At 46.2% G+C, this 26,434-nt stretch overlaps 1 protein-coding gene across 15 annotated transcripts in view; it reads right to left on the bottom strand.

Annotated features, from left to right (window-relative positions):
* The window catches only part of stxbp5l (syntaxin binding protein 5L), a 252,547-nt gene that overhangs the window by 55,127 nt on the left and 170,986 nt on the right, over positions 1-26,434 (bottom strand). For 10 of the 15 annotated variants that reach the window (XM_046361714.1, XM_046361749.1, XM_046361732.1 and 7 more), the window contains exons 6-11: positions 21,856-21,919; positions 11,057-11,140; positions 6,170-6,293; positions 4,151-4,226; positions 1,443-1,603; positions 776-848 (exon numbers count right to left, since the gene is read on the bottom strand). In XM_046361714.1, coding sequence (XP_046217670.1) covers positions 776-848; positions 1,443-1,603; positions 4,151-4,226; positions 6,170-6,293; positions 11,057-11,140; positions 21,856-21,919 — 582 coding nt within the window. The remainder of the gene's footprint in view (positions 1-775; positions 849-1,442; positions 1,604-4,150; positions 4,227-6,169; positions 6,294-11,056; positions 11,141-21,855; positions 21,920-26,434) is intronic. The other 5 variants (XM_046361725.1, XM_046361832.1, XM_046361840.1 and 2 more) reach the window with 1 other exon arrangement.

Below are 26,434 nucleotides of genomic sequence, written 5' to 3'. Positions count from 1 at the left end.
CACAGCTACTGATAACTAGCTGGACGTCCCTGTCCCTCCTTCAGCTCCCTCCATCATAGGGCTGATGTATCAAGGAGGCTATTTTAAGAAGAGCAGTGGACATAGGTGTGACGGTGTCACAGTGACATGGCCTTTGTCCTGCTTCCTGAGTGATGATGACACGTTAGTGACAGACAGCTGACCGGAGTGGCAGGGGACAAAGGTTCTCTCAAGGCAATGTGACACATTTGGGTGGATGTGTGTTGTGTGTGTGTGTGTGTGTGTGTCTGTGTGTATGTGTCTGTGTGCGTTTATTTTCTTTGTTTTAATGGCCATCTGTGACCCTCTCTCTTAATCAGCCAATGGAATGTGTCGATAGTGTGTCTATGTTTAAATCCATTGATGCTGTTTGGGACTCTTATAGCTGTTACGTGGTGTTAGAGGGCTGTTACTCCTCCTGTCACATCGAGTCACATCAGGAGGTGACAGTCTGCTCCCCTCTGGACCACAGCAGGACACCTCACTGCAGGAAGGTGTGTGTGTGTGTGTGTGTGTGTGTGTGTGTGTGTGTGTGTGTGTGTGTGTGTGTGTGTGTGTGTGTGTGTGTGTGTGTGTGTGTGTGTGTGTGTGTGTGTGTGTGTGTGTGTGTGTGTGTGTGTGTGTGTGTGTGTGTGTGTGTGTGTGTGTGTGTGTGTGTGTGTGTGTGTGTGTGTGTGTGTGTGTGTGTGTGTGTGTGTGTGTGTGTGTGTGTGTGTGTGTGTGTGTGTGTGCGTGCGTGCGTGTGTGCCGTACATACTTGCTCTGTGTCAGATCCACCACGATGAAGTCCTTTTCTAAAAGCACAACCACTGCATAAGGATCCTGGACCTCTGTAGACAGTCACATAGATATGCAGAGTAGTGAATTACATTCATACACAGAACCAATAGATGTAGTAGACACAGGGAACGTAATACTGTGGAAATCCTTCACTCCAATACTTCAAATAGAAATGTAAATATATGAATGGGTACGTGTGTATGCGCGAGCGTGTGTACTTTGTACTGAAGTCCCTGTTCCTCTGCTCTACCAGGTATGTGACAGAGAGAGAGCAGATATAGTAATTTAAGGTCTCACAGAGGCACTCATTACCATCACACCTTTGACTCAAATTAGACTAATTATCATGGAGAGAGAGAGAGAGAGAGAGAGAGAGAGAGAGAGAGAGAGAGAGAGAGAGAGAGAGAGAGAGAGAGAGAGAGAGAGACAGAGACAGAGACAGAGACAGAGACAGAGACAGAGACAGAGTAAGAGTCAGCAAGTGAGTGAAAGAGAGAGGGCAAGTGAAAGAGAGAGGGCCAGTGAGAGAGAGAGAGAGAGAGAGTTGAAAACAGCATGTCCAGAAACTGGAGCGGGGGGGGCTTTTACTCCATCTTTCAAACCCAACCTACTGACCTCCACCTTCCCCCTATCCCTTCCCTCACCGTTGGAGTATGGGGTGTCACAGAGTACTAGGAACTCTACGATAGGGTGGTCCATCTCCAGCACTGTGATGGCTTTGCCGTGCATGATGGTCAGGGTGGGCCTCCTTCCACCGGACTTGTCATATGACAGACCCCCAGAGAAGATGACATAGGGCTCACTGCTGTGGAAACAAAGACAAACAGGTCTTAAGGACTGACATTATTGTGATCATATGTCAATATCATGACGGAGTGATCAAGTGTCGCTATGGAATCCAGGAAATATTCAATGTCGGTATAACATAGGATGATTGGTCACGAGAGCGTTCGCGAACTTGTCATACAATAGACGAACAGTAAGCTGTCATGGATGATCATGAAAAACATCATGTCCTGTTTACGACAGACAGCTGATGGTTCGCTGACACACCATCCAAGCTAAGCCTTCCCAACAAATTTGACTATGAGACTACGAGAAACATCACAGTGTCTAAAAGAAGTAAAATATTTAATCAGACCTACAGTATAATATAGATACTTAATGGAGGAATATAAAAAATTCACATGGCAGGATAACGATGTACAGTATATTTCAGCCAATGGTGCCCTTCCTTCCCACAGGGCTGCTTGGCATAATTCTTCCTGTCTGTCTCAGTGACTCCACGGGAACAGAGAGAGACAGTGAGCCCACAGCCCACAGAACGACTGGGAATGTGTTTGTCTGGTCTGGGCCTGACTAACACAACCACCCACGGTCATGATGATCGTCAGAGACAACCACCCACGGTAACAATGACCATCAGACATAAATCACCCACGGTAACAATGACCATCAGACATAAACCACTCACGGTAACAATGACCATCAGACATAAACCACTCACGGTAACAATGACCATCAGATATAAACCACCTACGGTAACAATGACCATCAGACACAACCGCCCACGGCCATGGTCACAAAGACCATCAGACACAACCACCCACGGTAACAATGACCATCAGACATAAACCACTCACGGTAACAATGACCATCAGGCATAAACCACTCACGGTAACAATGACCATCAGATATAAACCACCTACGGTCACAATGACCATCAGACACAACCGCCCACGGCCATGGTCACAAAGACCATCAGACACAAACCACCCATGGTAACAATGACCATCAGACACAACCGCCCACGGCCATGGTCACAAAGACCATCAGACACAAACCACCCACGGTAACAATGACCATCAGACACAAACCACCCACGGTCACGGTCACAATGACCACCAGACACAAACCACCCACGGTCACGGTCACAATGACCATCAGACACAACCACCCACGGTAACAATGACCATCAGACACAAACCACCCACAGTCACAATGACCATCAGACACAAACCACCCACGGTCACGGTCACAATGACCACCAGACACAAACCACCCACGGCCACGGTCACAATGACCATCAGACACAAACCACCCACGGTCATGGTCACAATGACCATCAGACACAAACCACCCACGGTCACGGTCACAATGACCATCAGACACAAACCACCCACGGTAACAATGACCATCAGACACAAACCACCCATGGTCACAATGACCATCAGACACAAACCACCCACGGTCACGGTCACAATGACCACCAGACACAAACCACCCACGGTCACAATGACCATCAGACACAAACCACCCACGGTCACAATGACCATCAGACACAAACCACCCACGGTCACAATGACCATCAGACACAAACCACCCATGGTCACGGTCACAATGACCATCAGACACAAACCACCCATGGTCACAGTCACAATGACCATCAGACACAAACCACCCACGGTCACGGTCACAATGACCATCAGACACAAACCACCCACGGTCACAATGACCATCAGACACAAACCACCCACGGTCACGGTCACAATGACCATCAGACACAAACCACCCACGGTCATGGCCGTGAGTAACAAGAGCGTTGTGCTGTTTTCTCTCAGCATTACAAAGCGTGGTCACACCCTGAAAGGCACAGTCTAAAGTGTTGTCTTAGTCTCAGTGGTGCACCTGGGCTTCCTTTGCTTGTCAATCTAGCTCTTTAATACACAACTACAACTATATGATTTACAAGCCTCCATTGTAATTGACGAACCACCGAAGGGAAAAATAGGAAGAGATAATTAGGAACAATCATGCATTCCAAACAGTCAACACAGCATCAAGCCAAGAGGGAATTCTGCTTCAGAGGCACCTATCAATCCCATGTCTGGAGATGAAATGCTTCTTAACAGCTCCCTGGTAAAGGCTCCCTGTATTTTGTACTGTTTTCTGTGATTGAAAGCCAGCGTGTGACTCAGACCTATCTGGAGCTCATTCCTACCAGGTTTCACTTCTGAACAACACGCTGTGATCAAAATAGTTTTTGGCAAATACAAACATCGGAAACTTGACAAATACATTTCTCACTACAGGGGAACTGCTCTTGGCAATCATTTGAAATATCATAGGGAAAATGTCTCTATTTGAGGGTAAATGGAATAGAAAGCAACAACCTTTATGAAAATCCCGCTGCCTGAAAAGTGGTTATGGCAAAGACATTTGATTTTACAGAACACAAGGCAGCTTCGCCTGGCACTAGAGTGCCATGTTGGTTCGTACAGCACAGGGTGGGATGGAGGGATCTGGGGTCTGTTGGGTAGGTGTATGAGATGAAGAGAGGCAGAGTATTCACCTGTTCCTGGAGGTCTTGTATTCCACCTTGAGGATGGGCTTACACGACTCTTTCCTCCCGTCCTTCAGTATCTTCCCTGGGGGAGACAGGGGAAAAAAGGGGAAGCCATGTTGGGCACATCAACAAAATAAGTCAGTTATGTTGTTTTTAATCCTCATATCATATTAGATAGTTATGACTTTGTTGTCCAAGCTTCTTCAACACCATCTCTCTTCAAATCCAACTGCAATTGGAAATGGATTCAAGTGTCCCGTGTGAATTTAAGTATGCTTCCTCTAACTCTCTCTCTTTCTCTTCTCTCTGAAGACCTGAGCCCTAGGACCATGCCTCAGGACTACCTGTCTTGATGACTAACTCTCTCTCTAACTCTCTCTCTATTCTCTCTCTCTCTAACTCTCTCTCTCTAACTCTGAATGATCGCCTATGAAAAGCCAACTGACATTTACTCCTGAGGTGCTGACCTGTTGCAACCTCTACAACCACTGTGATTATTATTATTTGACCCTGCTGGTCATCTATGAACACTTGAACATCTTGGCCATGTACTGTTATAATCTCCACCCGGGCACAGCCTGAAGAGGACTAGACACGGTGCTTCTACATCTGCATTGCTTTGCTGTTTGGGGTTTTAGGCTGAGTTTCTGTATAGGACTTTGACATCAGCTGATGTAAGAAGGGCTTTATAAATACATTTGATTGATTGATTGATGTCAGACTGATCCAACACCAGGCCTATACACAGCTCAAAGTGATGTCTGACTGATCCAACACCAGGCCTATACACAGCTCAAAGTGATGTCTGACTGATCCAACACCAGGCCTATACACAGCTCAAAGTGATGTCTGACTGATCCAACACCAGGCCTATACACAGCTCAAAGTGATGTCTGACTGATCCAACACCAGGCCTATACACAGCTCAAAGTGATGTCTGACTGATCCAACACCAGGCCTATACACAGCTCAAAGTGATGTCTGACTAATCCAACACCAGGCCTATACACAGCTCAAAGTGATGTCTGACTGATCCAACACCAGGCCTATACACAGCTCAAAGTGATGTCTGACTGATCCAACACCAGGCCTATACACAGCTCAAAGTGATGTCTGACTGATCCAACACCAGGCCTATACACAGCTCAAAGTGATGTCTGACTGATCCAACACCAGGCCGAAACTAAATTCACATGGCAGGATAACGATGTACAGTATATTTCAGCCAATCGTGCCCTTCCTTCCCACAGTGCTGCTTGGCAAAACCCTTCCTGTCTGTCTCAGTGAGTCAGCCAGAACAGAGAGAGATAGTTTGCCCACAGCCCACAGAATGACTGTGAATGTGTTCGTCTGGTCTGGGCCACCCACAGGCACGGCGGTCATCAGAGACAACCACCCATGGCCACGGCGGGCATCACGATCATACACAAACGACCCACAGCCATGAAGACGATCAGACTAACACAGCTATGGTCCCGATAGACAGAACTTTGGTCCTCTATTCCGTCCCTATTATTCATCCCCAGTGTGACAGGCAGTCAGATAGACAGACACGGTGTGTCCTTCCTGAGTGTCTGGTGGAGTCTTTCATGAGGAAAGTCACAGGGTCAAACTGTGCCGCCTACACACAGACCGCGCCGACACAGCGTCAGAGAGCCAAGGCCGTGGCAGAAACGCAGAGCTTGCTCATTGCAATCAGAGCTCCTCAAAGAGTATTCAGCGAACATCTGACCTGATGAGGCACCTATTCATCTGCTGGGTGGCGGAGTGTACGCTCAGGACCTTGGAAAATCTACGGACTCACCAAGTCACTGTAACGTGTCTTGACGTTACCGGCAGCAAAGGTTCATGATTTAAAGCACTATCAATTGATGCCATGTGTTTTCGCTCGTGTCTAGATCTGCAAATCCATCTACATCGCAAACGTCCCCTCAATGACCACCGCATGTGCTGTGTCACCACGTTGGGGTCAGGGCTGTAGTGTCAGAGGTTATGTGTGTGTGTGTGCGTGTGCATGTGCCTCACCGTGAGGGTATGTGATCTGAATGGGCCTGGCTGTGTTTCTCAGGTTCCACATAGTCAGGCTGCCATCTGAGTGGCTGCACATGAACTGCTTCCCCTCGTGATGCCAGCTCACAGAATGGATAGCCTGCAGAGAGAGGTAAAGGGTATAGGGAAGGAGGGAGGTAAAGGGTATAGGGAAGGAGGGAGGTAAACGGTATAGGGAAGGAGAGAGGTAAAGGGTATAGGGTAGGAGAGAGGTAAAGGGTATAGGGAAGGAGAGAGGTAAAGGGTATAGGGAAGGAGGGAGGTAAAGGGTATAGGGAAGGAGGGAGGTAAAGGTTATAGGGAAGGAGAGAGGTAAAGGGTATAGGGAAGGAGGGAGGTAAAGGGTATAGGGAAGGAGGGAGGTAAAGGGTATAGGGAAGGAGAGAGGTAAAGGGTATAGGGAAGGAGAGAGGTAAAGGGTATAGGGAAGGAGAGAGGTAAAGGGTATAGGGAAGGAGAGAGGTAAAGGGTATAGGGAAGGAGGGAGGTAAAGGGTATAGGGAAGGAGGGAGGTAAAGGGTATAGGGAAGGAGAGAGGTAAAGGGTATAGGGAAGGAGGGAGGTAAAGGGTATAGGGAAGGAGAGAGGTAAAGGGTATAGGGAAGGAGAGAGGTAAAGGGTATAGGGAAGGAGAGAGGTAAAGGGTATAGGGAAGGAGGGAGGTAAAGGGTATAGGGAAGGAGGGAGGTAAAGGGTATAGGGAAGGAGGGAGGTAAAGGGTATAGGGAAGGAGAGAGGTAAAGGGTATAGGGAAGGAGAGAGGTAAAGGGTATAGGGAAGGAGGGAGGTAAAGGGTATAGGAAAGGAGGGAGGTAAAGGGTATAGGGAAGGAGGGAGGTAAAGGGTATAGGGAAGGAGAGAGGTAAAGGGTTAGGGAAGGAGAGAGGTAAAGGGTATAGGGAAGGAGGGACGTAAAGGGTATAGGGAAGGAGAGAGGTAAAGGGTATAGGGAAGGAGAGAGACACAGAGAGAGAGGTAAAGGGTATAGGGAAGGAGGGAGACACAGAGATAGAGGTAAAGGGTATAGGGAAGGAGGGAGACACAGAGAGAGAGGTAAAGGGTATAGGGAAGGAGAGAGACACAGAGAGAGGTAAAGGGTATAGGGAAGGAGAGAGGGAGGGTAACGTGGAAGGAGGGAGAAACAAAGAGAGAGGTAAAGGGTATAGGGAAGGAGGGAGGGTAACGTGGAAAGAGAAACAGAGAGAGAGGTAAAGGGTATAGGGAAGGAGAGAGGGTAACGTGGAAGGAGGGAGAAACAGAGAGAGAGGTAAAGGGTATAGGGAAGGAGGGAGTGTAATGTGGAAAGAGAAACAGAGAGAGAGGTAAAGGGTATAGGGAAGGAGAGAGGGTAACGTGGAAGGAGGGAGAAACAGAGAGAGAGGTAAAGGGTATAGGGAAGGAGGGAGGGTAACGTGGAAAGAGAAACAGAGAGAGAGGTAAAGGGTATACGGAAGGAGGGAGGGTAACGTGGAAGGAGGGAGAAACAGAGAGAGAGGTAAATGGTATAGGGAAGGAGGGAGGGTAACGTGGAAAGAGAAACAGAGAGAGAGGTAAAGGGTATAGGGAAGGAGGGAGGGTAACATGGAAAGAGAAACAGAGAGAGAGGTAAAGGGTATAGGGAAGGAGAGAGGGTAATGTGGAAAGAGGAAGAAACAGAGAGAGAGGTAAAGGGTATAGGAAAGGAGGGAGGGTAAAGTGGAAAGAGAAACAGAGAGAGAGGTAAAGGGTATACGGAAGGAGGGAGGGTAACGTGGAAGGAGGGAGAAACAGAGAGAGAGGTAAATGGTATAGGGAAGGAGGGAGGGTAACGTGGAAAGAGAAACAGAGAGAGAGGTAAAGGGTATAGGGAAGGAGGGAGGGTAACATGGAAAGAGAAACAGAGAGAGAGGTAAAGGGTATAGGGAAGGAGAGAGGGTAATGTGGAAAGAGGAAGAAACAGAGAGAGAGGTAAAGGGTATAGGAAAGGAGGGAGGGTAAAGTGGAAAGAGGGAGGCACAGAGAGAGAGGTAAAGGGTATAGGGAAGGAGAGAGGAAGGGTAACATGGAAGGAGGGAGAAACAGAGAGAGAGGTAAAGGGTATAGGGAAGGAGAGAGGGTAACGTGGAAGGAGAAACAGAGAGAGAGGTAAAGGGTATAGGGAATGAGGAAAGGTAACGTGGAAGGAGGGAGAAACAGAGAGAGGTAAAGGGTATAGGGAAGGAGAGAGGGTAACGTGGAAAGATAAACAGAGAGAGAGGTAAAGGGTATAGGGAAGGAGGGAGGGTAACGTGGAAGGAGGGAGAAACAGAGAGAAAGGTAAAGGGTATAGGGAAGGAGAGAGGGTAACGTGGAAGGAGGGAGAAACAGAGAGAGGTAAAGGGTATAGGGAAGGAGGGAGGGTAACGTGGAAAGAGAAACAGAGAGAGAGGTAAAGGGTATAGGGAAGGAGAGAGGGTAACGTGGAAGGAGGGAGAAACAGAGAGAGAGGTAAAGGGTATAGGGAAGGAGGGAGTGTAATGTGGAAAGAGAAACAGAGAGAGAGGTAAAGGGTATAGGGAAGGAGAGAGGGTAACGTGGAAGGAGGGAGAAACAGAGAGAGAGGTAAAGGGTATAGGGAAGGAGGGAGGGTAACGTGGAAAGAGAAACAGAGAGAGAGGTAAAGGGTATATGGAAGGAGGGAGGGTAACGTGTAAGGAGGGAGAAACAGAGAGAGAGGTAAATGGTATAGGGAAGGAGGGAGGGTAACGTGGAAAGAGAAACAGAGAGAGAGGTAAAGGGTATATGGAAGGAGGGAGGGTAACGTGTAAGGAGGGAGAAACAGAGAGAGAGGTAAATGGTATAGGGAAGGAGGGAGGGTAACGTGGAAAGAGAAACAGAGAGAGAGGTAAAGGGTATAGGGAAGGAGGGAGGGTAACGTGGAAAGAGAAACAGAGAGAGAGGTAAAGGGTATAGGGAAGGAGGGAGGGTAACGTGGAAAGAGAAACAGAGAGAGAGGTAAAGGGTATAGGGAAGGAGAGAGGGTAACGTGTAAGGAGGGAGAAACAGAGAGAGAGGTAAAGGGTATAGGGAAGGAGAGAGGGTAATGTGGAAAGAGAAACAGAGAGAGAGCGAGACAGATATTACAGTTACTGATCAAAGAAATAGGTTGTCACTTCTATCACTTCTATTATCATTCCCTTCCCATTACAGTTATTGATCCAAATAAATATTATTCCCTCACAGTATATATATATATATACACCAAGTTCCTGTTAACGTATGCACGCACTACTGCTGGGAGTACTCCTATTGGTTTGACTTGGTAGGACAAAATGCTAAGGATACAACTGTCCAATGTAAACTGTGCCCATGCAAGAAACAACTCTCCACTGCTATAAACACAACTCCCAATCTCTTGAAGCATCTGCAAAAAAACTCGTTGAAAAAAGACCCCCAAGACCTGACCACCGCTGCTGAAAATGACTGTAGGTCTACCTCATCCAAACAACCAAGGCTCGATTTGGATCGTTCAGGAGGACAGGCTGTAACCCAGAAACTGATGAACAAGCCTATAGCTGGGTTTGGAGTAGACGAAGTGCTGCCCTTATCCAAGGTATAATCCACCTCTTTTCAGACAGACAGACAAAATGCCAGTGACAGTTGACGTTGAGTGAGGACACGCAACATTTTGGGTTGTAACGCAAAAAGTAATATAACAAGTAGTGTAATGAATCACTTTTCCTAGGGAATAGTCAGTAAAATGATAATAGGTAATATATCATTTTTGGGGGGGAAGAAACAACACCAATGTGAGGATAGGAATGCAGTCCTTCAACCACAGTTAACCTAGCAGCTAAAACCAATGAGTGCTGTCCCTCAACTAACCTGGTGGTAAATGAGAGAGGACACGACTAGAACTGGACTGATTAGAACCCGTGAGAGGGATCAGTAGCACAAACTACGCACAGAACCGGAGAGCTCCAGGACATCAACGGGAGGAGAAAGAAAGGAAATTGACAGGTGTAGATGTTGCTTGCCTGTGATATTAAAGGAGACAGAAATGACTTGGGAGAATTCATGAGCCAGTTAATCGAACTGCACTAATGAAAAACTATAGGTTTCAGCAGAGAGCTCCTCTACCAGATTTTGTAATGGGGTTTGCTTTTTATTCCCGGAGAGTGAGTGATAGATATACGGTACATATATATATATATATATATAAAAGAGGGAGTGTTCAATGCATCGGCCTCTTCTGTGACGAGCATCGGGCTCCGAGCGGAGAGCTGTGTGATATCTGGAGCGCTGTGTGATATATGGAGCGCTGCTATTTATCCTCCCGTTCCTCTCTTCTCCCGGGCTCGCATCGGGAGCGTCACACAAAGAGCCTTCCTTTAATGAATCACGGCAGAGTGAGAGCTCCTTTTGTCCTACGCGCTCTGCTTTTGTCTAGGCTGCCATGGCGATGCCTCTCCCCTTGTCATGTTCTAAATGGTCTACGATGGTGAGGCCCTAGCAACGTGGAGGGACCGGAGACGGGCCTCCATCATGCATCACACTGGGTAATTAACACTGACAGACCTAATGACACCTCTTTAGAAATAAGGGGAGGAAGGTAGAGGTTTAACTGATGCCTGAAGGGCGAGTAGGGGCATATAGGTTACAAATCATGTACACTGTCAATGATTCATAAGATAGGGCCCTTACATCATCCCTGATTGTGTGACCTTACGTAAACACACTTTTACGGGAGTCTTAATGAACCCTAAGAAAGCATCCATGTAAAAGAAGCTCCCACACGGTCTTTGTAAACCTTACATCAGACAGTCCATGTGGGTGAAATCACTTGTTCAGCTGTCTGCTAGTGGGAGGGAGAGATAGAGAGAGAGAATGAAAGATATTACTCGCCTCATCGTAGTAGATTCTGAAGTCAACCTTCTTGGATCGGAGGTCCCATTGGACTACTGTTCCACTCTCAAACCCTATCAGCAACTGTGGAGGAGGTAGAGGGGGGAAGACAGGTAGAGGGGGAAGACAGGTAGAGGGGGAAGACAGGTAGGGGAAGACAGGTAGAGGGGGAAGACAGGTAGAGGGGGAAGACAGGTAGAGGGGGAAGACAAGTAGAGGGAGGGGAGAAAGGTAGAGGGTGGAGAGAAAGGTAGAGGTGGAAGACAGGTAGAGGGGGAAGACAGGTAGAGGGGGAAGACAGGTAGAGGGAGGGGAGAAAGGTAGAGGGTGGAGAGAAAGGTAGAGGGGGAAGACAGGTAAAGGGGGAAGACAGGTAGAGGGGGAAGACAGGTAGAGGGGGAAGACAGGTAGAGGGGGAGAGAAAGGTAGAGGGGGAAGACAGGTAGAGGGAGGGGAGACAGGTAGAGGGGGAAGAAAGGTAGAGGGGGAAGACAGGTAGAGGGGGAAGACAGGTAGAGGGGGAAGACAGGTAGAGGGGGAAGACAGGTAGAGGGGGAAGTCAGGTAGAGGGAGGGGAGACAGGTAGAGGGGGAAGACAGGTAGAGGGGGAAGACAGGTAGAGGGGGAAGACAGGTAGAGGGAGGGGAGACAGGTAGAGGGGGAAGACAGGTAGAGGGGGAAGACAGGTAGAGGGGGAAGACAGGTAGAGGGGGAAGACAGGTAGAGGGAGGAGAGACAGGTAGAGGGGGAAGACAGGTAGAGGGAGGGGAGACAGGTAGAGGGGGAAGACAGGTAGAGGGGGAAGACAGGTAGAGGGTGGAGAGAAAGTAGAGGGGAAGACAGGTAGAGGGGGAAGACAGTTAGAGGGAGGGAAGACAGGTAGAGGGGGAAGACAGGTAGAGGGAGGGGAGAAATGTAGAGGGAGGGGAGACATGTAGAGGGGGAAGACAGGTAGAGGGAGGGGAGACAGGTAGAGGGAGGGGAGACATGTAGAGGGGGAAGACAGGTAGAGGGAGGGGAGACAGGTAGAGGGGGAAGACAGGTAGAGGGGAAGACAGGTAGAGGGGGAAGACAGGTAGAGGGGGAAGACAGGTAGAGGGGGAAGACAGGTAGAGGGAGGGGAGACAGGTAGAGGGGGAAGACAGGTAGAGGGAGGGGAGACAGGTAGAGGGAGGTAAGACAGGTAGACGGAGGGGAGACAAATAGAGGGAGGGAAGACAGGTAGACAGAGGGGAGACAAATAGAGGGAGGGAAGACAGGTAGATGGAGGGGAGACAAATAGAGGGAGGGAAGACAAATAGAGGGAGGGAAGACAGGTAGACGGAGGGGAGACAGGTAGACGGGGGGAGACAAATAGAGGGAGGGAAGACAAATAGAGGGAGGGAAGACAGGTAGAGGGAGGGGAGACAAATAGAGGGAGGGGAAACAAATAGAGGGAGGGAAGACAAATAGAGGGAGGGGAGACAAATAGAGGGAGGGGAGACAAATAGAGGGAGGGAAGACAGGTAGAGGGAGGGAGACAAATAGAGGGAGGGGAGACAAATAGAGGGAGGGGAGACAAATAGAGGGAGGGAAGACAGGTAGACGGAGGGGAGACAAATAGAGGGAGGGAAGACAGGTAGAGGGAGGGAAGACAGGTAGAGGGAGGGAAGACAGGTAGAGGGAGGGGAAACAAATAGAGGGAGGGAAGACAGGTAGACGGAGGGGAGACAAATAGAGGGAGGTAAGACAGGTAGAGGGAGGGAAGACAGGTAGAGGGAGGGGAAACAAATAGAGGGAGGGAAGACAGGTAGAGGGAGGGAAGACAGGTAGAGGGAGGGGAAACAAATAAAGGGAGGGAAGACAGGTAGACGGAGGGGAGACAGGTAGAGGGAGGGGAGACAAATAGAGGGAGGAGGATAAAGAACAGGGAGAGAATTCGAGAGAGGGAAGACAGTAGAGCGACAGAGGAGGAAATACAGGATCAAATCATTGAACATTGAAATAAGAGTCTTATAGACTTGAGCTTGTCTCAGTAAACAGAAACTTTTTCCTCTCTCTCCCTTTCCAGACGTAGTGGCCCCTGGCTTGTAGCTCCAGTGGCCGTGGTTCTCTCCCTGTGGGAGATGTGATTAGAAGGATTGGAAGGGATGATCTTCACCATGAGTGTTCCACTCAGCACACAACCAATCTGCTCCCTCTGCCTGTCTCTCTCCAGCTAGCTCTTATCCCTGTGTGTGATTTATAGAGGATTGACTTTTTAGGGAGGAGGACTGGGAGACGTCTGAAGGGTTTAGGAGAGGATGGGATATGGGGCATATATATATATAGAGAGAGAGAGAGAGAGGGGGAGAAGAAGAGTGGCCTTTGTCAGCGAAAAATCTCAAATCCACTGGCTCTGCAGTTTTTGATGAATGAGAAACAGCACGAGGTTCCCAGGGATGCTGGTCGTGTCCAAATACCCGTACTAGCGTTCAACATATTAGCTATTTTGGGTGAAAAAATAAAATGTTATAATAACTTAATAAACAAGATGTCATATTCACTTTGGCTTTTGATACAGGAGAATTCACGGCATACTACTGAGGAGGAAAATCATCTTTCCAGGCCCACGTCGGTCTGAAGACAGCTGATAATTAGCCGAGGGGACACGCCACGCCGAAATGAAGGAACGGCGGGAATCAACGCCATTTGCGGCTTAGACGAGGCTCAGAAGGATGAACCGAGTGTGCCGATATTCTTTGCTTACTGCATTTTTACTAAGCAGTACGTTGTAAATAGTATGTATTATTACCCCTGCAGAGAAAATACAGTAGTCTACTTACACACCCACAGAGATGAAAATATACACACCCCCAGGATGAGAGAGAGATAGACAACACAGACCCACGCACGGAATGACGAATACACGCAACCAGAGTAAAAAAGTAGGATGCACAAAGATGCACACACACCCCACTAAGTACACCTAAAGAGAGTGGCGCGGAGGGTAATGGCAGTGTCACACAGTGAGACAGACAGAGCAGAAGAGGTGGCGCAGCCTGGAAGAGAGGAGTATTTAAAGGAGGGGATCCTCTGGGGAGGGGAGGAGGAGACAGGTCCCTGTAGGGAGGAGCGGAGACACTGTGAAAGCACAGATCACACACTGTGGAATGGAGAGCAGGTGGGGTGGAAAACAGCCCGTCTTCACTCTGCCACTCATGGGCCACACGCACGCACGCATGCACGCACGCACACACACACACGCCCGCGTTCACATGCATACCTGCCTCAATTCCTACCACATAACCCTGCGCCAAAACGGCCATTCTTTCTATCTCAGCACATACATCACCTTGATTTGCTCCAGAATGTAGTGTGATACTGCTGAAAAAGGTTACCTCCACCTGGACAACACCCTGTCGTTCTCAACTAACATCAAGGCGGTGGCCCGTTCCTGTAGGTTCATGCTCTACAACATCCGCAGAGTACGACCCTGCCTCACACAGGAAGCGGCGCAGGTCCTAATCCAGGCACTTGTCATCTCCCGTCTGGATTACTGCAACTCGCTGTTGGCTGGGCTCCCTGCCTGTGCCATTAAACCCCTACAACTCATCCAGAACGCCGCAGCCCGTCTGGTGTTCAACCTTCCCAAGTTCTCTCACGTCACCCCGCTCCTCCGCTCTCTCCACTGGCTTCCAGTTGAAGCTCGCATCCGCGACAAGACCATGGTGCTTGCCTACGGAGCTGTGAGGGGAACGGCACCTCAGTACCTCCAGGCTCTGATCAGGCCCTACACCCAAACAAGGGCACTGCGTTCATCCACCTCTGGCCTGCTCGCCTCCCTACCACTGAGGAAGTACAGTTCCCGCTCAGCCCAGTCAAAACTGTTCGCTGCTCTGGCCCCCCAATGGTGGAACAAACTCCCTCACGACGCCAGGACAGCAGAGTCAATCACCACCTTCCGGAGACACCTGAAACCCCACCTCTTTAAGGAATACCTAGGATAGGATAAAGTAATCCTTCTCACCCCCCCTTTAAGATTTAGATGCACTATTGTAAAGTGACTGTTCCACTGGATGTCATAAGGTGAATGCACCAATTTGTAAGTCGCTCTGGATAAGAGCGTCTGCTAAATGACTTAAATGTAAATGTATGTAATGTCTCACAGGGGACACCAGTGAACTGTGGGTAGGCAACATACAGTTGAAGTCGGAAGTTAACATACTTAGGATTCATTAAAACTCATTTTTCAACCTCTCCACAAATCTCTTGTTAACAAACTATAGTTAGGACATCTACTTTGTGCATGTACTTTTTCCAACAATTGTTTCACAGACAGATTATTTCACTTATAATTCACTGTATCATAATTCCAGTGGGTCAGAAGTTTACATACACTAAGCAGACTGTGCCTTTAAACAGCTTGGAAAATTCCAGAAAATGATGTCATGGCATTAGAAGCTTCTGACAGGCTAATTGACACAATTTGAGTCAATTGGAGGTGTACCTGTGGATGTATTTCAAGGCCTTCCTTCAAACTCAGTGCCTCTTTGTTTGACATCATGTGAAAATCAAAATAAATCAGCCAAGACCTCAGAAAAAAACGTGTAGTCCTCCACAAGTCTGGTTCATCTTTGGGAGCAATTTCCAAACGCCTGAAGGTTCCACGGTCATCTGTACAAATAATAGTATGCAAGTATAAACACCATGGGACCACACAGATGTCATACCGATCAGGATGGAGACACGTTCCGTCTCCTAGAGATGAACGTACTTTGGTGCGAAAAGTGCAGATCAATCCCAGAACAACAGCAAAAGTGAATCTTGTGAAGATGCTGGAGCAAACAGGTACAAAATTATCTCTATCCACAGTAAAACAAGTTCTATATCGACATAACCTGAAAAGCCACTCAGCAAGGAAGAAGCAACTGCTCCAAAACCGCCATAAAAAAGCCAGACTACAGTTTACAACTGCACATGGGGACAAAGATCATACTTTTTGGAGAAATGTCCTCTGGTCTGATGAAACAAAAATAGAACAGTTTGGCCATAATGACCATCATTATGTTAGGAGGAAAAAGGGGGAGGCTTGCAAGCTGAACAACACCTTCCCAACAGTGAAACAGTGAAGCACGGGGGTGGCATCATTATGTGTTGGGGTGCTTTGCTGCAGGAGGGACTGGTGCATTTCACAAAATCGATGGCATCGTGAGGTAGGACAATTACGTGGATATATTAAAGCAACATCTCAAGACATCAGTCAGGAAGTTAAAGCTTGGTCACAAATGGGTCTTCCAAATGGACAATGACCCCAAGCATACTTCCAAAGTTGTGGCAAAATGGCTTCATGGCTTAATGACAACAAAGTCAAGGTATTGGAGTGGCCGTCACAAAGCCCTGACCTCAATCCTATAGAAGATTTGTGGGAAGAACTGAAAAACCTTGAAAAACCTTGTGCGAACAAGGAGGCCTACAAACCTGACTCGGTTACACCAGCTCAGTTACCAGCTCAGTTACACCAGAGGAATGGGCCTAAATTCACCCAACTTATTGTGGGAAGCTTGTGAAAGGCTACCCGAAACGTTTGACCCAAGTTAAACTATTTAAAGGCAATGCTACCAAATACTAATTGAGTGTATGTGAACTTCTGACCCACTGGGAATATGATGAAAGAAATAAAAGCTGAAATAAATCATTCTCTCTACTATTATTCTGACATTTCACATTCTTAGAATAAAGTGGTGATCCTAACTGACCTAAGACTGGGAATTCTTACTCTGATTAAATGTCAGGAATTGTGAAAAACGGAGTTTAAATGTATTTGGCGAAGGTGTATGTAAACTTCCGACCTGAACTGTATACCATCACTACCACTGCCTCTATCACACCCATCTTATTGCCTTTACCATGTCTTGCTCCCTTTACCTGCCTTCATGACATTAACTGGCTCTGACATACACACCTTCAGAGAAACAATGAAAAGTCAAACCTCTCGGTGGCAGAATGCACACATTTATAAGTGCTTTGGGAGGCAGAAAGAGTCTGATATGCTCTCGGCTATAAATCCAAGCAAGAAATATACTTCATATCGCATATGAGTCATCTTCACAAACAGAAGGTCTCTCTCTCTTTTTCCTTCTCTCTGTCTTTTTCCTTCTCTCTGTCTTTTTCCTTCTCTCTGTCTTTTTCCTTCTTTCTCTGTCTTTTTCCTTCTCTCTGTCTTTTTCCTTCTCTCTCTGTCTTTTTCCTTCTCTCTGTCTTTTTCCTTCTCTCTGTCTTTTTCCTTCTCTCTGTCTTTTTCCTTCTCTCCGTCTTTTTCCTTCTCTCTCTGTCTTTTTCCTTCTCTCTGTCTTTTTCCTTCTCTCTCTGTCTTTTTCCTTCTCTCTGTCTTTTTCCTTCTCTCTGTCTTTTTCCTTCTCTCTGTCTTTTTCCTTCACTCTCTGTCTTTTTCCTTCTCTCTCTGTCTTTTTCCTTCTCTCTCTGTCTTTTTCCTTCTCTCTCTGTCTTTTTCCTTCTCTCTGTCTTTTTCCTTCTCTCTGTCTTTTTCCTTCCCTCTGTCTTTTTCCTTCTCTCTGTCTTTTTCCTTCTCTCTCTGTCTTTTTCCTTCTTTCTGTCTTTTTCCTTCTCTCTCTGTCTTTTTCCTTCTCTCTGTCTTTTTCCTTCTCTCTGTCTTTTTCCTTCTCTCTCTGTCTTTTTCCTTCTTTCTGTCTTTTTCCTTCTCTCTCTGTCTTTTTCCTTCTCTCTGTCTTTTTCCTTCTCTCTCTGTCTTTTTCCTTCCCTGTCTTTTTCCTTCTCTCTCTGTCTTTTTCCTTCTCTCTCTGTCTTTTTCCTTCTCTCTGTCTTTTTCCTTCTCTGTCTTTTTCCTTCTCTCTGTCTTTTTCCTTCTTTCTGTCTTTTTCCTTCTCTCTGTCTTTTTCCTTCTCTCTCTGTCTTTTTCCTTCTCTCTCTGTCTTTTTCCTTCTCTCTGTCTTTTTCCTTCTCTCTCTGTCTTTTTCCTTCTCTCTGTCTTTTTCCTTCTCTGTCTTTTTCCTTCTCTCTGTCTTTTTCCTTCTCTCTCTGTCTTTTTCCTTCTTTTTCTGTCTTTTTCCTTCTCTCTGTCTTTTTCCTTCTCTCTGTCTTTTTCCTTCTTTCTGTCTTTTTCCTTCTCTCTGTCTTTTTCCTTCTCTCTGTCTTTTTCCTTCTCTCTCTGTCTTTTTCCTTCTCTCTCTGTCTTTTTCCTTCTCTCTGTCTTTTTCCTTCTCTCTGTATTTTTCCTTCTCTCTGTATTTTTCCTTCTCTCTGTATTTTTTCTAGTAGTAGTTAATAGTTAAAGTACAAAATATAAAATATTAAAATATGGGCTGTATTTACAATGGTGTTTGTTCTTCACTGGTGGCCCTTTTCTTGTGGCAACAGGTCACAAATCTTGCTGCTGCGATGGCACACGGTGGTATTTCACCCAGTAGATATGGGAGTTTATCGAAATTGGGTTTGTTTTCAAATGATTTGTGGATCTGTGTAATACGAGGAAAATACATGTTTCTAATATGGTCATACATTTGTCAGGAGGTTAGGAAGTGCAGCTCAGTTTCCACCTCATTTTGTGGGCAGCATGGCTTCTACTGAGAGCCTGGTCTGCCTACAGCGGCCTTCCTCAATAGAAAGGTTATTCTCACTGAGTCTGTACATAGTCAAAGCTGCCACTGTGTACTCTCTGTTTAGGGCCAAATAGAATTCTAGTTTGCTCCGTTTATTTGTTAATTCTTTCCAATGTGTCAAGTCATTTTATTAGATTTTTTCTCATGATTTGGTTAGGTCTAATTGTGTTGCTGTCCTGGGGCTCTGTGGGGTCTGTTTGTGTTTGTTGAACAGAGCCCCAGGACCAGCTTGCTTAGGGGACTCTTATCCAGGTTCATCTTTCTGTAGTTGATGGCTTTGTTATGGAAGGTTTGGGAATCACTTCCTTTTAGGTGGTTGTAGAATTTAACGTCTCTTTTCTGGATTTTGATAATTAGCGGGTATCAGCCTAATTCTGCTCTGCATGCATTATTTGGTGTTTTACGTTGTACACAGAGGATATTTTTTGCAGAGTTCTGTGTGCAGAGTCTCAATTTATATATATATATATGCCATTTAGCAGACGCTTTTATCCAAAGCGACTTACAGTCATGTGTGCATACATTCTACGTATGGGTGGTCCCGGGGAACGAACCCACTACCCTGGCGTTACAAGCGCCATGCTCTACCAACTGAGCTACCATTTTGTGAACTCTTGGTTGGTGAGCGAAATCCAGTACTCACAACCATAAAAGGGCAATGGGTTCTTTAACTGATTCAAGTATTGGTATGTCAAAATGTTCTGTTCCTTTTGATGGAATAAAAGGCCCTTCTTGCCCTGTCTCTCAGCTCATTCACAGCTCTGTGGAAGTTACCTGTGGTGCTGATGTTTGGGCTGAGGTATGTATAGTTTTTTGTGTGCTCTAGGGTAACGGTGTCTAGATGAAATTTGTGTTTGTGGTCCTGGCAACTGGACCTTTTTCCAAACACCATTATGTTTGTCTTACTGAGATTTACTGTCAGGGCCCAGGTCTGACATAATCTGTGCAGAAGATCTAGGTGCTGCAGTAGGCCCTCCTTAGTGTGTGACAGAAGCACTAGATCATCAGCAAACAGTAGACATTTGACTTCAGATTGTAGTTGGGTGAGGCCAGGTGCTGCAGACTGTTCTAGTGCTATCGCCAATTCGTTGATAGATATGTTAAAGAGGGTGGCGTTTAAGCTGTATTCCTGTCTCACCCCACGGTCCTGTGGAAAGAAATGATTGTGTGTTTTTTGCCCATTTTAACCGCACACTTTTTTGTTTGTGTACATGAATTTTATAATGTTGTACATTTTTCCCCCAACACTACTTTACATCAATTTGTATAGCAGACCCTCATGCCAAATTGAGTCAAAGGCTTTTTTGAAAACAAACAAACGCATGAGAAGACTTTGCCTTTGCTTTGGTTTGTTTGTTTGTCAATTAGGGTGTGCAGGGTGAACACGTGGTCTGTCGTACGGTAATTTGGTAAAAAGTATATTTTAAATTGTATTTCCAGAACGGGTCTGCTGTTAATGATAATGATTTTCTTCGAATTTCTGCTTGAAATTTTTAGATTTGATAGGGAAGCTGAGAAGTCAAATATACTGTTTAGGTTTTCTACTACCAAGTTTACACCTTCACTATTACAGTGGAACGTTTGTCCAGGAAGTATTCTAAAAGGGATAGAATTTGTTGTTGCCTAATAGTTCATCATTTTTTGTTAGGTTTCCACACTACATTCCTTCCACCTATAGCATTTCTTAATATTACTCAGTTCCTTTGGCTTTGATGCCTCATGACTGAGTATTGCTCTGTTCAAGTAGATTGCAATTTTGCTGTGATCTGATAGGGGTGTGAGTGGGCTGACTGTGAATGCTCTGAGAGACTCTGGGTTGAGGTCAGTGATAAAGTAGTCTACAGTACTCCTGTCAAGAGATGAGCTATAGGTGTGCCTACCATAGGACTTCCCTTGAAAACTACCTTTGACTATGTACATACCCAGCGTGCGACAGAGCTGCAGGAGTTGTTACCCGTTTTTGTTGGTTATGTTGTCGTAGTTGTGCCTAGGGGGGCATATGTGGGAGGGAATGCTGTCACCTCCAGGCAGGTGTTTGTCCCCCTGTGTGCTGAGAGTGTCAGGTTCCTGTCCAGTTCTGGCATTTAGATCACCACAGACTAGTACATGTCCCTGGGCCTGAAAATGATTGATATTCCCCTCCAGGATGGAGAAGCTGTCTTCATTAAAGTCTAGGGATTCTAGTGGGGGGGATATAGGTAGCACTCAGGGGGACATTTTTCTCTGTTAAAGATAATTTCCTTTTGAATTTCTAGCCAAATGTAAAATGTTCCTGTTTTGATTAATTTAATAGAGTGAGTTAGGTCTACTCTATACCAAATTAGCATACCCCCTGGGTCCCTTCCCTGTTTCACACCTGGTAGTTTGGTGGATGGGACTACCAGCTCTCTGTAACCTAGAGGGCAACCAGTTTCTTGTAGGATGACAATGTCTGTATTTCCGGCCTTGGATATTGCAGGATGAGATAGTGAAGGCTTTTTGTTCCATAAAGTCTCCAATGTTGTTGTTCGTGTGGTTTGGCTCTCTCCCTCTGCATTTTCCCTCGTTTTCTCTCTCTCTCTCCTCTCTCTCTCTCTCTCTCTCTCTCTCTCTCTCTCTCTCTCTCTCTCTCTCTTGCTAAAGTGTTGTTATTTTCCTGACAGCATCTTAGACTTTTTTCACACCAACAGCCCACGCACATCGAGTGCCAGCAGGTCTTGCATGGCAAATCGATTCCCCCTAATGCCTCCGCGCTGCCGGCAACCCACCCCGACAACCCCGACCATCATCTTAGCAGGCGTGACCGCTTCATGACCCAAACCCCTCTGCGTGGCTAACACACACACACACACACACACACACACACACACACACACACACACACACACACACACACACACACACACACACACACACACACACACACACACACACACACACACACACACACACACACACACACACACACACACACACACAGGCCGTCCCCACTGAAAGATGATGACAAGGAGGACAGCCAGTACTAGAGGGCAAGCAATGACCCAAAGGCTAGCCGTGATGCTGAGAGCGTTAGCAACTTGTTCGGGAGCCATTTTGGGTCATAGTCCTGTACTTAAAAGAACACGTCTAACATCATGTAGCAGCCTGTGTACCAGAGTTCCTGCTAGAGGAGAGAAAGAGGAGGCAAGCTGTTTTTGATGTATTATTGTTCCACCTACTCACCTTGCCTTCATCCTTCGGGCTGTCACTCAGATGGACCACGGGCCCTGGATGTGCTTTAGTTGCTCTGTGAACAAGAGGAGGAGAGAGAGAGGGCTTATCAGGTTATGAGCATGAGTGCAGATGTTTCAGAATGATAGTCAAGGGAGCGTGTGACTGGCTGCCATCCAGTTAACCTGAATCTACTTCCTGCATCTGCTGTTACCAAAGAGATAGACGCTCCAGACCCACAGAGCACCCGCATAATGTCTTAGTGACCAGTGGCCTTCAGCGCCCAGCACCAAAATCGACTAGACGTTCACTATTAGACCTCACCATACAATGCACAAGCCCTGCGATAGACTAGAGACCTGTCCAGGCGGTGTACTCGTACATGAATCTGCCTCACACTACAGAAACAGGAGATAGGCTCTTACTCTTATGAGGCGTTCCGGCTCACACAAGCCAAGGCCAGTGGAAGGCTACTTACTTACTTACTTATACAATGCACAGTGGCAGTTGACTGTGCCAGCATACTCCAGTTAAAATGTTTATGTCCTCTTGAACCCTGATCTTTTGTTTCTTGGCAACAACAGTGCCCTGGATGGTGGTCGTTCCTGAGTAGAGGCAATGACATCTCTGGCATGGTTTAAGATATTTTATTTTACCAGGCAGATCGATTTAAGAACAAATTTATATTTACAATGAAGGCCTGAAAATCGCTGGACAGCATATCGCCAGCAACCTGGTCAGTGTCTCTTTGAATAGAATAGAGTAGAATAAAGACGATAAATCACATTAGGTTCATGGTTGTATTCTTTTGTCGGACAAATTATTGGTTCATAAACCGCGGTCTCGGTGAAGGAAAGTGAGATTGAAATGCGCTTTCACCATGTTGATATTGCAAAGTAAAGGTTGTGTTGAATTGACTTAAGAGAACGAAGGGACTCGGAGTCCTTACAGCTTTACAGGGTATGAACTGCGTAGAGTTGCTTCATTGGCTACTCAGGGTTCAGCGTCTGGAGCGGCAACATTTCATTAAAACAGTGCAATGTAAACACTTCACACAACAGCCAGACAGACAGAGAGAGACCTGGACTGGCCTGACCCCGGCTATCACCACGCTACGCTAGCCTGGGCAGAATCACAGCCTTACAGCTGCCGACTTCAGACAGAGAGAGACCTGGACTGGCCTGACCACGGCTATCACCACGCTACGCTAGCCTGGGCAGAATCACAGCCTTACAGCTGCCGACTTCAGACAAAGAGAGGCAGGCAAACCCAATCAGAGGAGACTGGCCACAAATTACCACCGCTGTCGGGAAACACACAGACACCTTATGCTCTGGCAGGTCCCAGGGAGCCATGGCAACGCCAGAACCCAGTGGGTTTGTTGTTGTCGGCTGGTGAGCTCATCTATTATAAGCCATTACAAAAACACATGTTCTCAATTCATCACAAAGACATTAGTACGTGTTATTTCTGCTGATTCTTTTAAGCTTCACATCTCTATACCCCTTTCACATTTTTATGAAATTGCACTTCCTCAGCCTCCTACACTTTTAAATACCCATTGCTATCGGTTGTTGTTTGTTTGATTTCACCATATAGGTGTTGTGTTGCTGCAAAATGAATTGCCTCATTGAGGAAACTAAAGTTCTCCGAACCTGAATTCGTTCATGATAATCCTTGAAAGAGGTTCTGCGGGAGTACACCAGACTGACGCTCAAAGGAAAGCGCCCAGGTTCTCTCTCTGCAGATCATTTCCAACCGTTTTAACACCCCTAGATGTGTCTGTGTTGGGTTTGGATCTCATGGTAAAAACGTGGCTCCCCTGAGGGAGAGGTCACCACACCAATCTGTCCGAGTGTCCTCCTTTTCGCCGACTCATCACTCTGCCAGCTTGCCCACACACGCATGTTCATGCTCATTCACACACACACACACATACATACATACGCTACAAGCCTTTGTAGAAGCCGCACAGGGCCGGCAGGTTTAGGTTGGCTTTTCTTGGTTGGCATGGTAACGGCGGGATGGGATGACGAGGAGCTACCAGAAGGGGAAATATCTACATCCTGTCGAGAAGATTCCACCCCGTCTGAAAAGGGCCTCGACCGTCTACACTGAGACATTAATTATTCAACCAATACCCACAATTCTCTTGTCACAGAGTATACACAATGGGAGAATCTCAATGACATAATCCTCTCTCCTCGCCTCCTTCTCAGAACCCTTTGGAGGAGAAGGTCAGATGGGAGGGACTTTTGGGTTTCTCATTCAATGGGCTTTGAGAAGGAGGCGAGGAGATAGAAGAGAGGACGCAAGGCGTATGCGATTGAGATTCCCCCAGAGAATATCCAACCATGAGAGCTCAGGTGAAATGACCATTATGTTTTTTTATGCTTGTTTTTTCAGATGAGCACGCTTTGTCTGACAATGAATAGGAAAAGATAATGAAAATCATTATTTCTTCAGGGCTCACAAAGGATTAGGGTATTTTCTGTTCCTCAGCCTGCTGAGGGTGTGAATCATTTCTTTAGAGCAGGATTAGAAACGTATTGCTCCTGAAAGACACCAGACAAAAGAGACAATTATAAAATGCTGTAGGTTGCATTAGTCATTTTCCCTCTCTTTGTGGTATGTGTGTGAGTGGGGGTGGGCATGTTCTGTGATGACAAAATTAAAAGGCCGACGTGACACACCTGAAATAGATAGGGCATGATGACACAGTGCAGAAAGTACAGAAAGAAAAACCTGCACAGGTGTACAGTACCAGTCAAACGTTTGGACACACCTACGCATTCAAGGGTTTTTCTTAATTTGTACTATTTTCAACATTTTATAATAGTAGAAAAGACATCAAAACTATGAAATAACAATAATGAATGGAATCATGTAGTAGCCAAAAAAAAGTGTTAAACAGATCAAAATCTATTTTATATTTGAGATTCTTCAAAGTAACCACCTTTTGCCTTGATGACAGCTTTGCACACTCTTGGCATCCTCTCAAGAAGCTCGTCAAAGGTAAGGCATGAATTATATTTTTATTTCTGTGTTTTGTGTCGCGCCTGCAGGGTTGAAATATCTCTCTTTGTTTACTATGGTGCTACCCTCAGACAAGAGCATTGTTTGCTTTCGCCGAAAAGCCTTTCTGAAATCTGACATGTTGGCTGGATTCACAAGTGTAGCTTTAATTTGCTATCTTGCATGTGTGATTTAATGAAAGTTAGATTTTTAAAGTAATTTTTTGAATTTGGCGCTCTGCATTTTCCCTTGGCCAGGTGGGACGCTAGCCCACATATTCCAGAGAGGTTTTAACAGGTGTGCCTTGTTAAAAATTAATTTGTATAATCTATTTCCTTCTTAATGTGTTTGAGCCAATCAGATCAGTTGTGACAAGGTATGGGTGGTATACAGAAGATAGCCGTATTTAGTAAAAGACCAAGTCCATATTATGGCAAGAACAGCTCAAATAAGCAAAGAGAAATGACAAATCATTACTTTAAGACACAAAGGTCAGTCAATATGGAACATTTCAAGAACTTTGATGAAAGTATGATGAAACTTGCTCTCATGAGGACCGCCACAGGAAAGGAAGACCCAGAGTTACCTCTGCTGCAGAGGATAAGTTCATTAGAGTTAACTGCACCACAGATTGCAGCCCAAGTAAATGCTTAAAGCAATAGACACATCTCAACACTAACTGCTCAGAGAAGACTAAGTGAGTCAGGCCTTCATAGTCGAATTGCTGCAAAGAAACCACTACTAAAGGACACCAAAAAGAAGAAGAGACTTGCTTGGGCTAAGAAACACGAGCAATGGACATTCGACTGGTGGAAATCTATTATTTTGTCTGATGAGTCCAAATTTGAGATTGTTGGTTCCAACCACCGTGTCTTTGTGAGACACATAGTAAGTGAATGGAGGATGGAGGAGGAGGTGTGATGGTGTGGGGGTGCCTTGCTGGTGACACTGATTTATTTGTAATTCAAGGCTCACTTACCCAGCATGGCTACCATAGCATTCTGCAGCGATGTGTCAGTACAATTGGTTTGCGCTTAGTGGGACTATCATCTGTTTTTCAACAGGACAATGACCCAACACACCTCCAGGCTGTGTAAGGGATATTTGACCAAGAAGGAGAGTGATGGAGTTTTGCATCAGATAACCTGGCCTCCACAATCACCTGACCTCAACCCAATTGAGATGGTTTGGGATGAGTTGGACCGCAGAGTGAAGGAAAAGCAGCCAGCAAGTGCTCAGCATATGTGGGTACTCCTTCAAGACCGTTGGAAAATTATTCCAGGTGAAGCTGATTGAGAGAATGCCAAGAGTGTGCAAAGCTGTCATCAAGGCAAAGGGTGGCTACTTTGAAGAATGCAAAATATAAAATGTATTTTGATTTGTTTAACTTTTTGGGGGGGTTACTACATGATTCCATATGTGTTGTTTCATAGTGTTGATGTCTTCACTATTATTCTACAATGTAGAAAAGAGTCAAAATAAAGAAACACCCTTCAATGAGTGGGTGTGTCCTAACTATTGACTGCTACTGTATATGCTGTTCCTTAGCTTCAGTCAGGCATAATGGACATTTTGT

This window comes from Oncorhynchus gorbuscha, linkage group LG01 (assembly GCF_021184085.1).
Source record: "Oncorhynchus gorbuscha isolate QuinsamMale2020 ecotype Even-year linkage group LG01, OgorEven_v1.0, whole genome shotgun sequence".
Classification (NCBI taxonomy): domain Eukaryota; kingdom Metazoa; phylum Chordata; class Actinopteri; order Salmoniformes; family Salmonidae; genus Oncorhynchus; species Oncorhynchus gorbuscha.
Note: the sequence above shows the minus strand (reverse complement) of the source record. Positions and strands in the feature narration are given on the sequence as shown.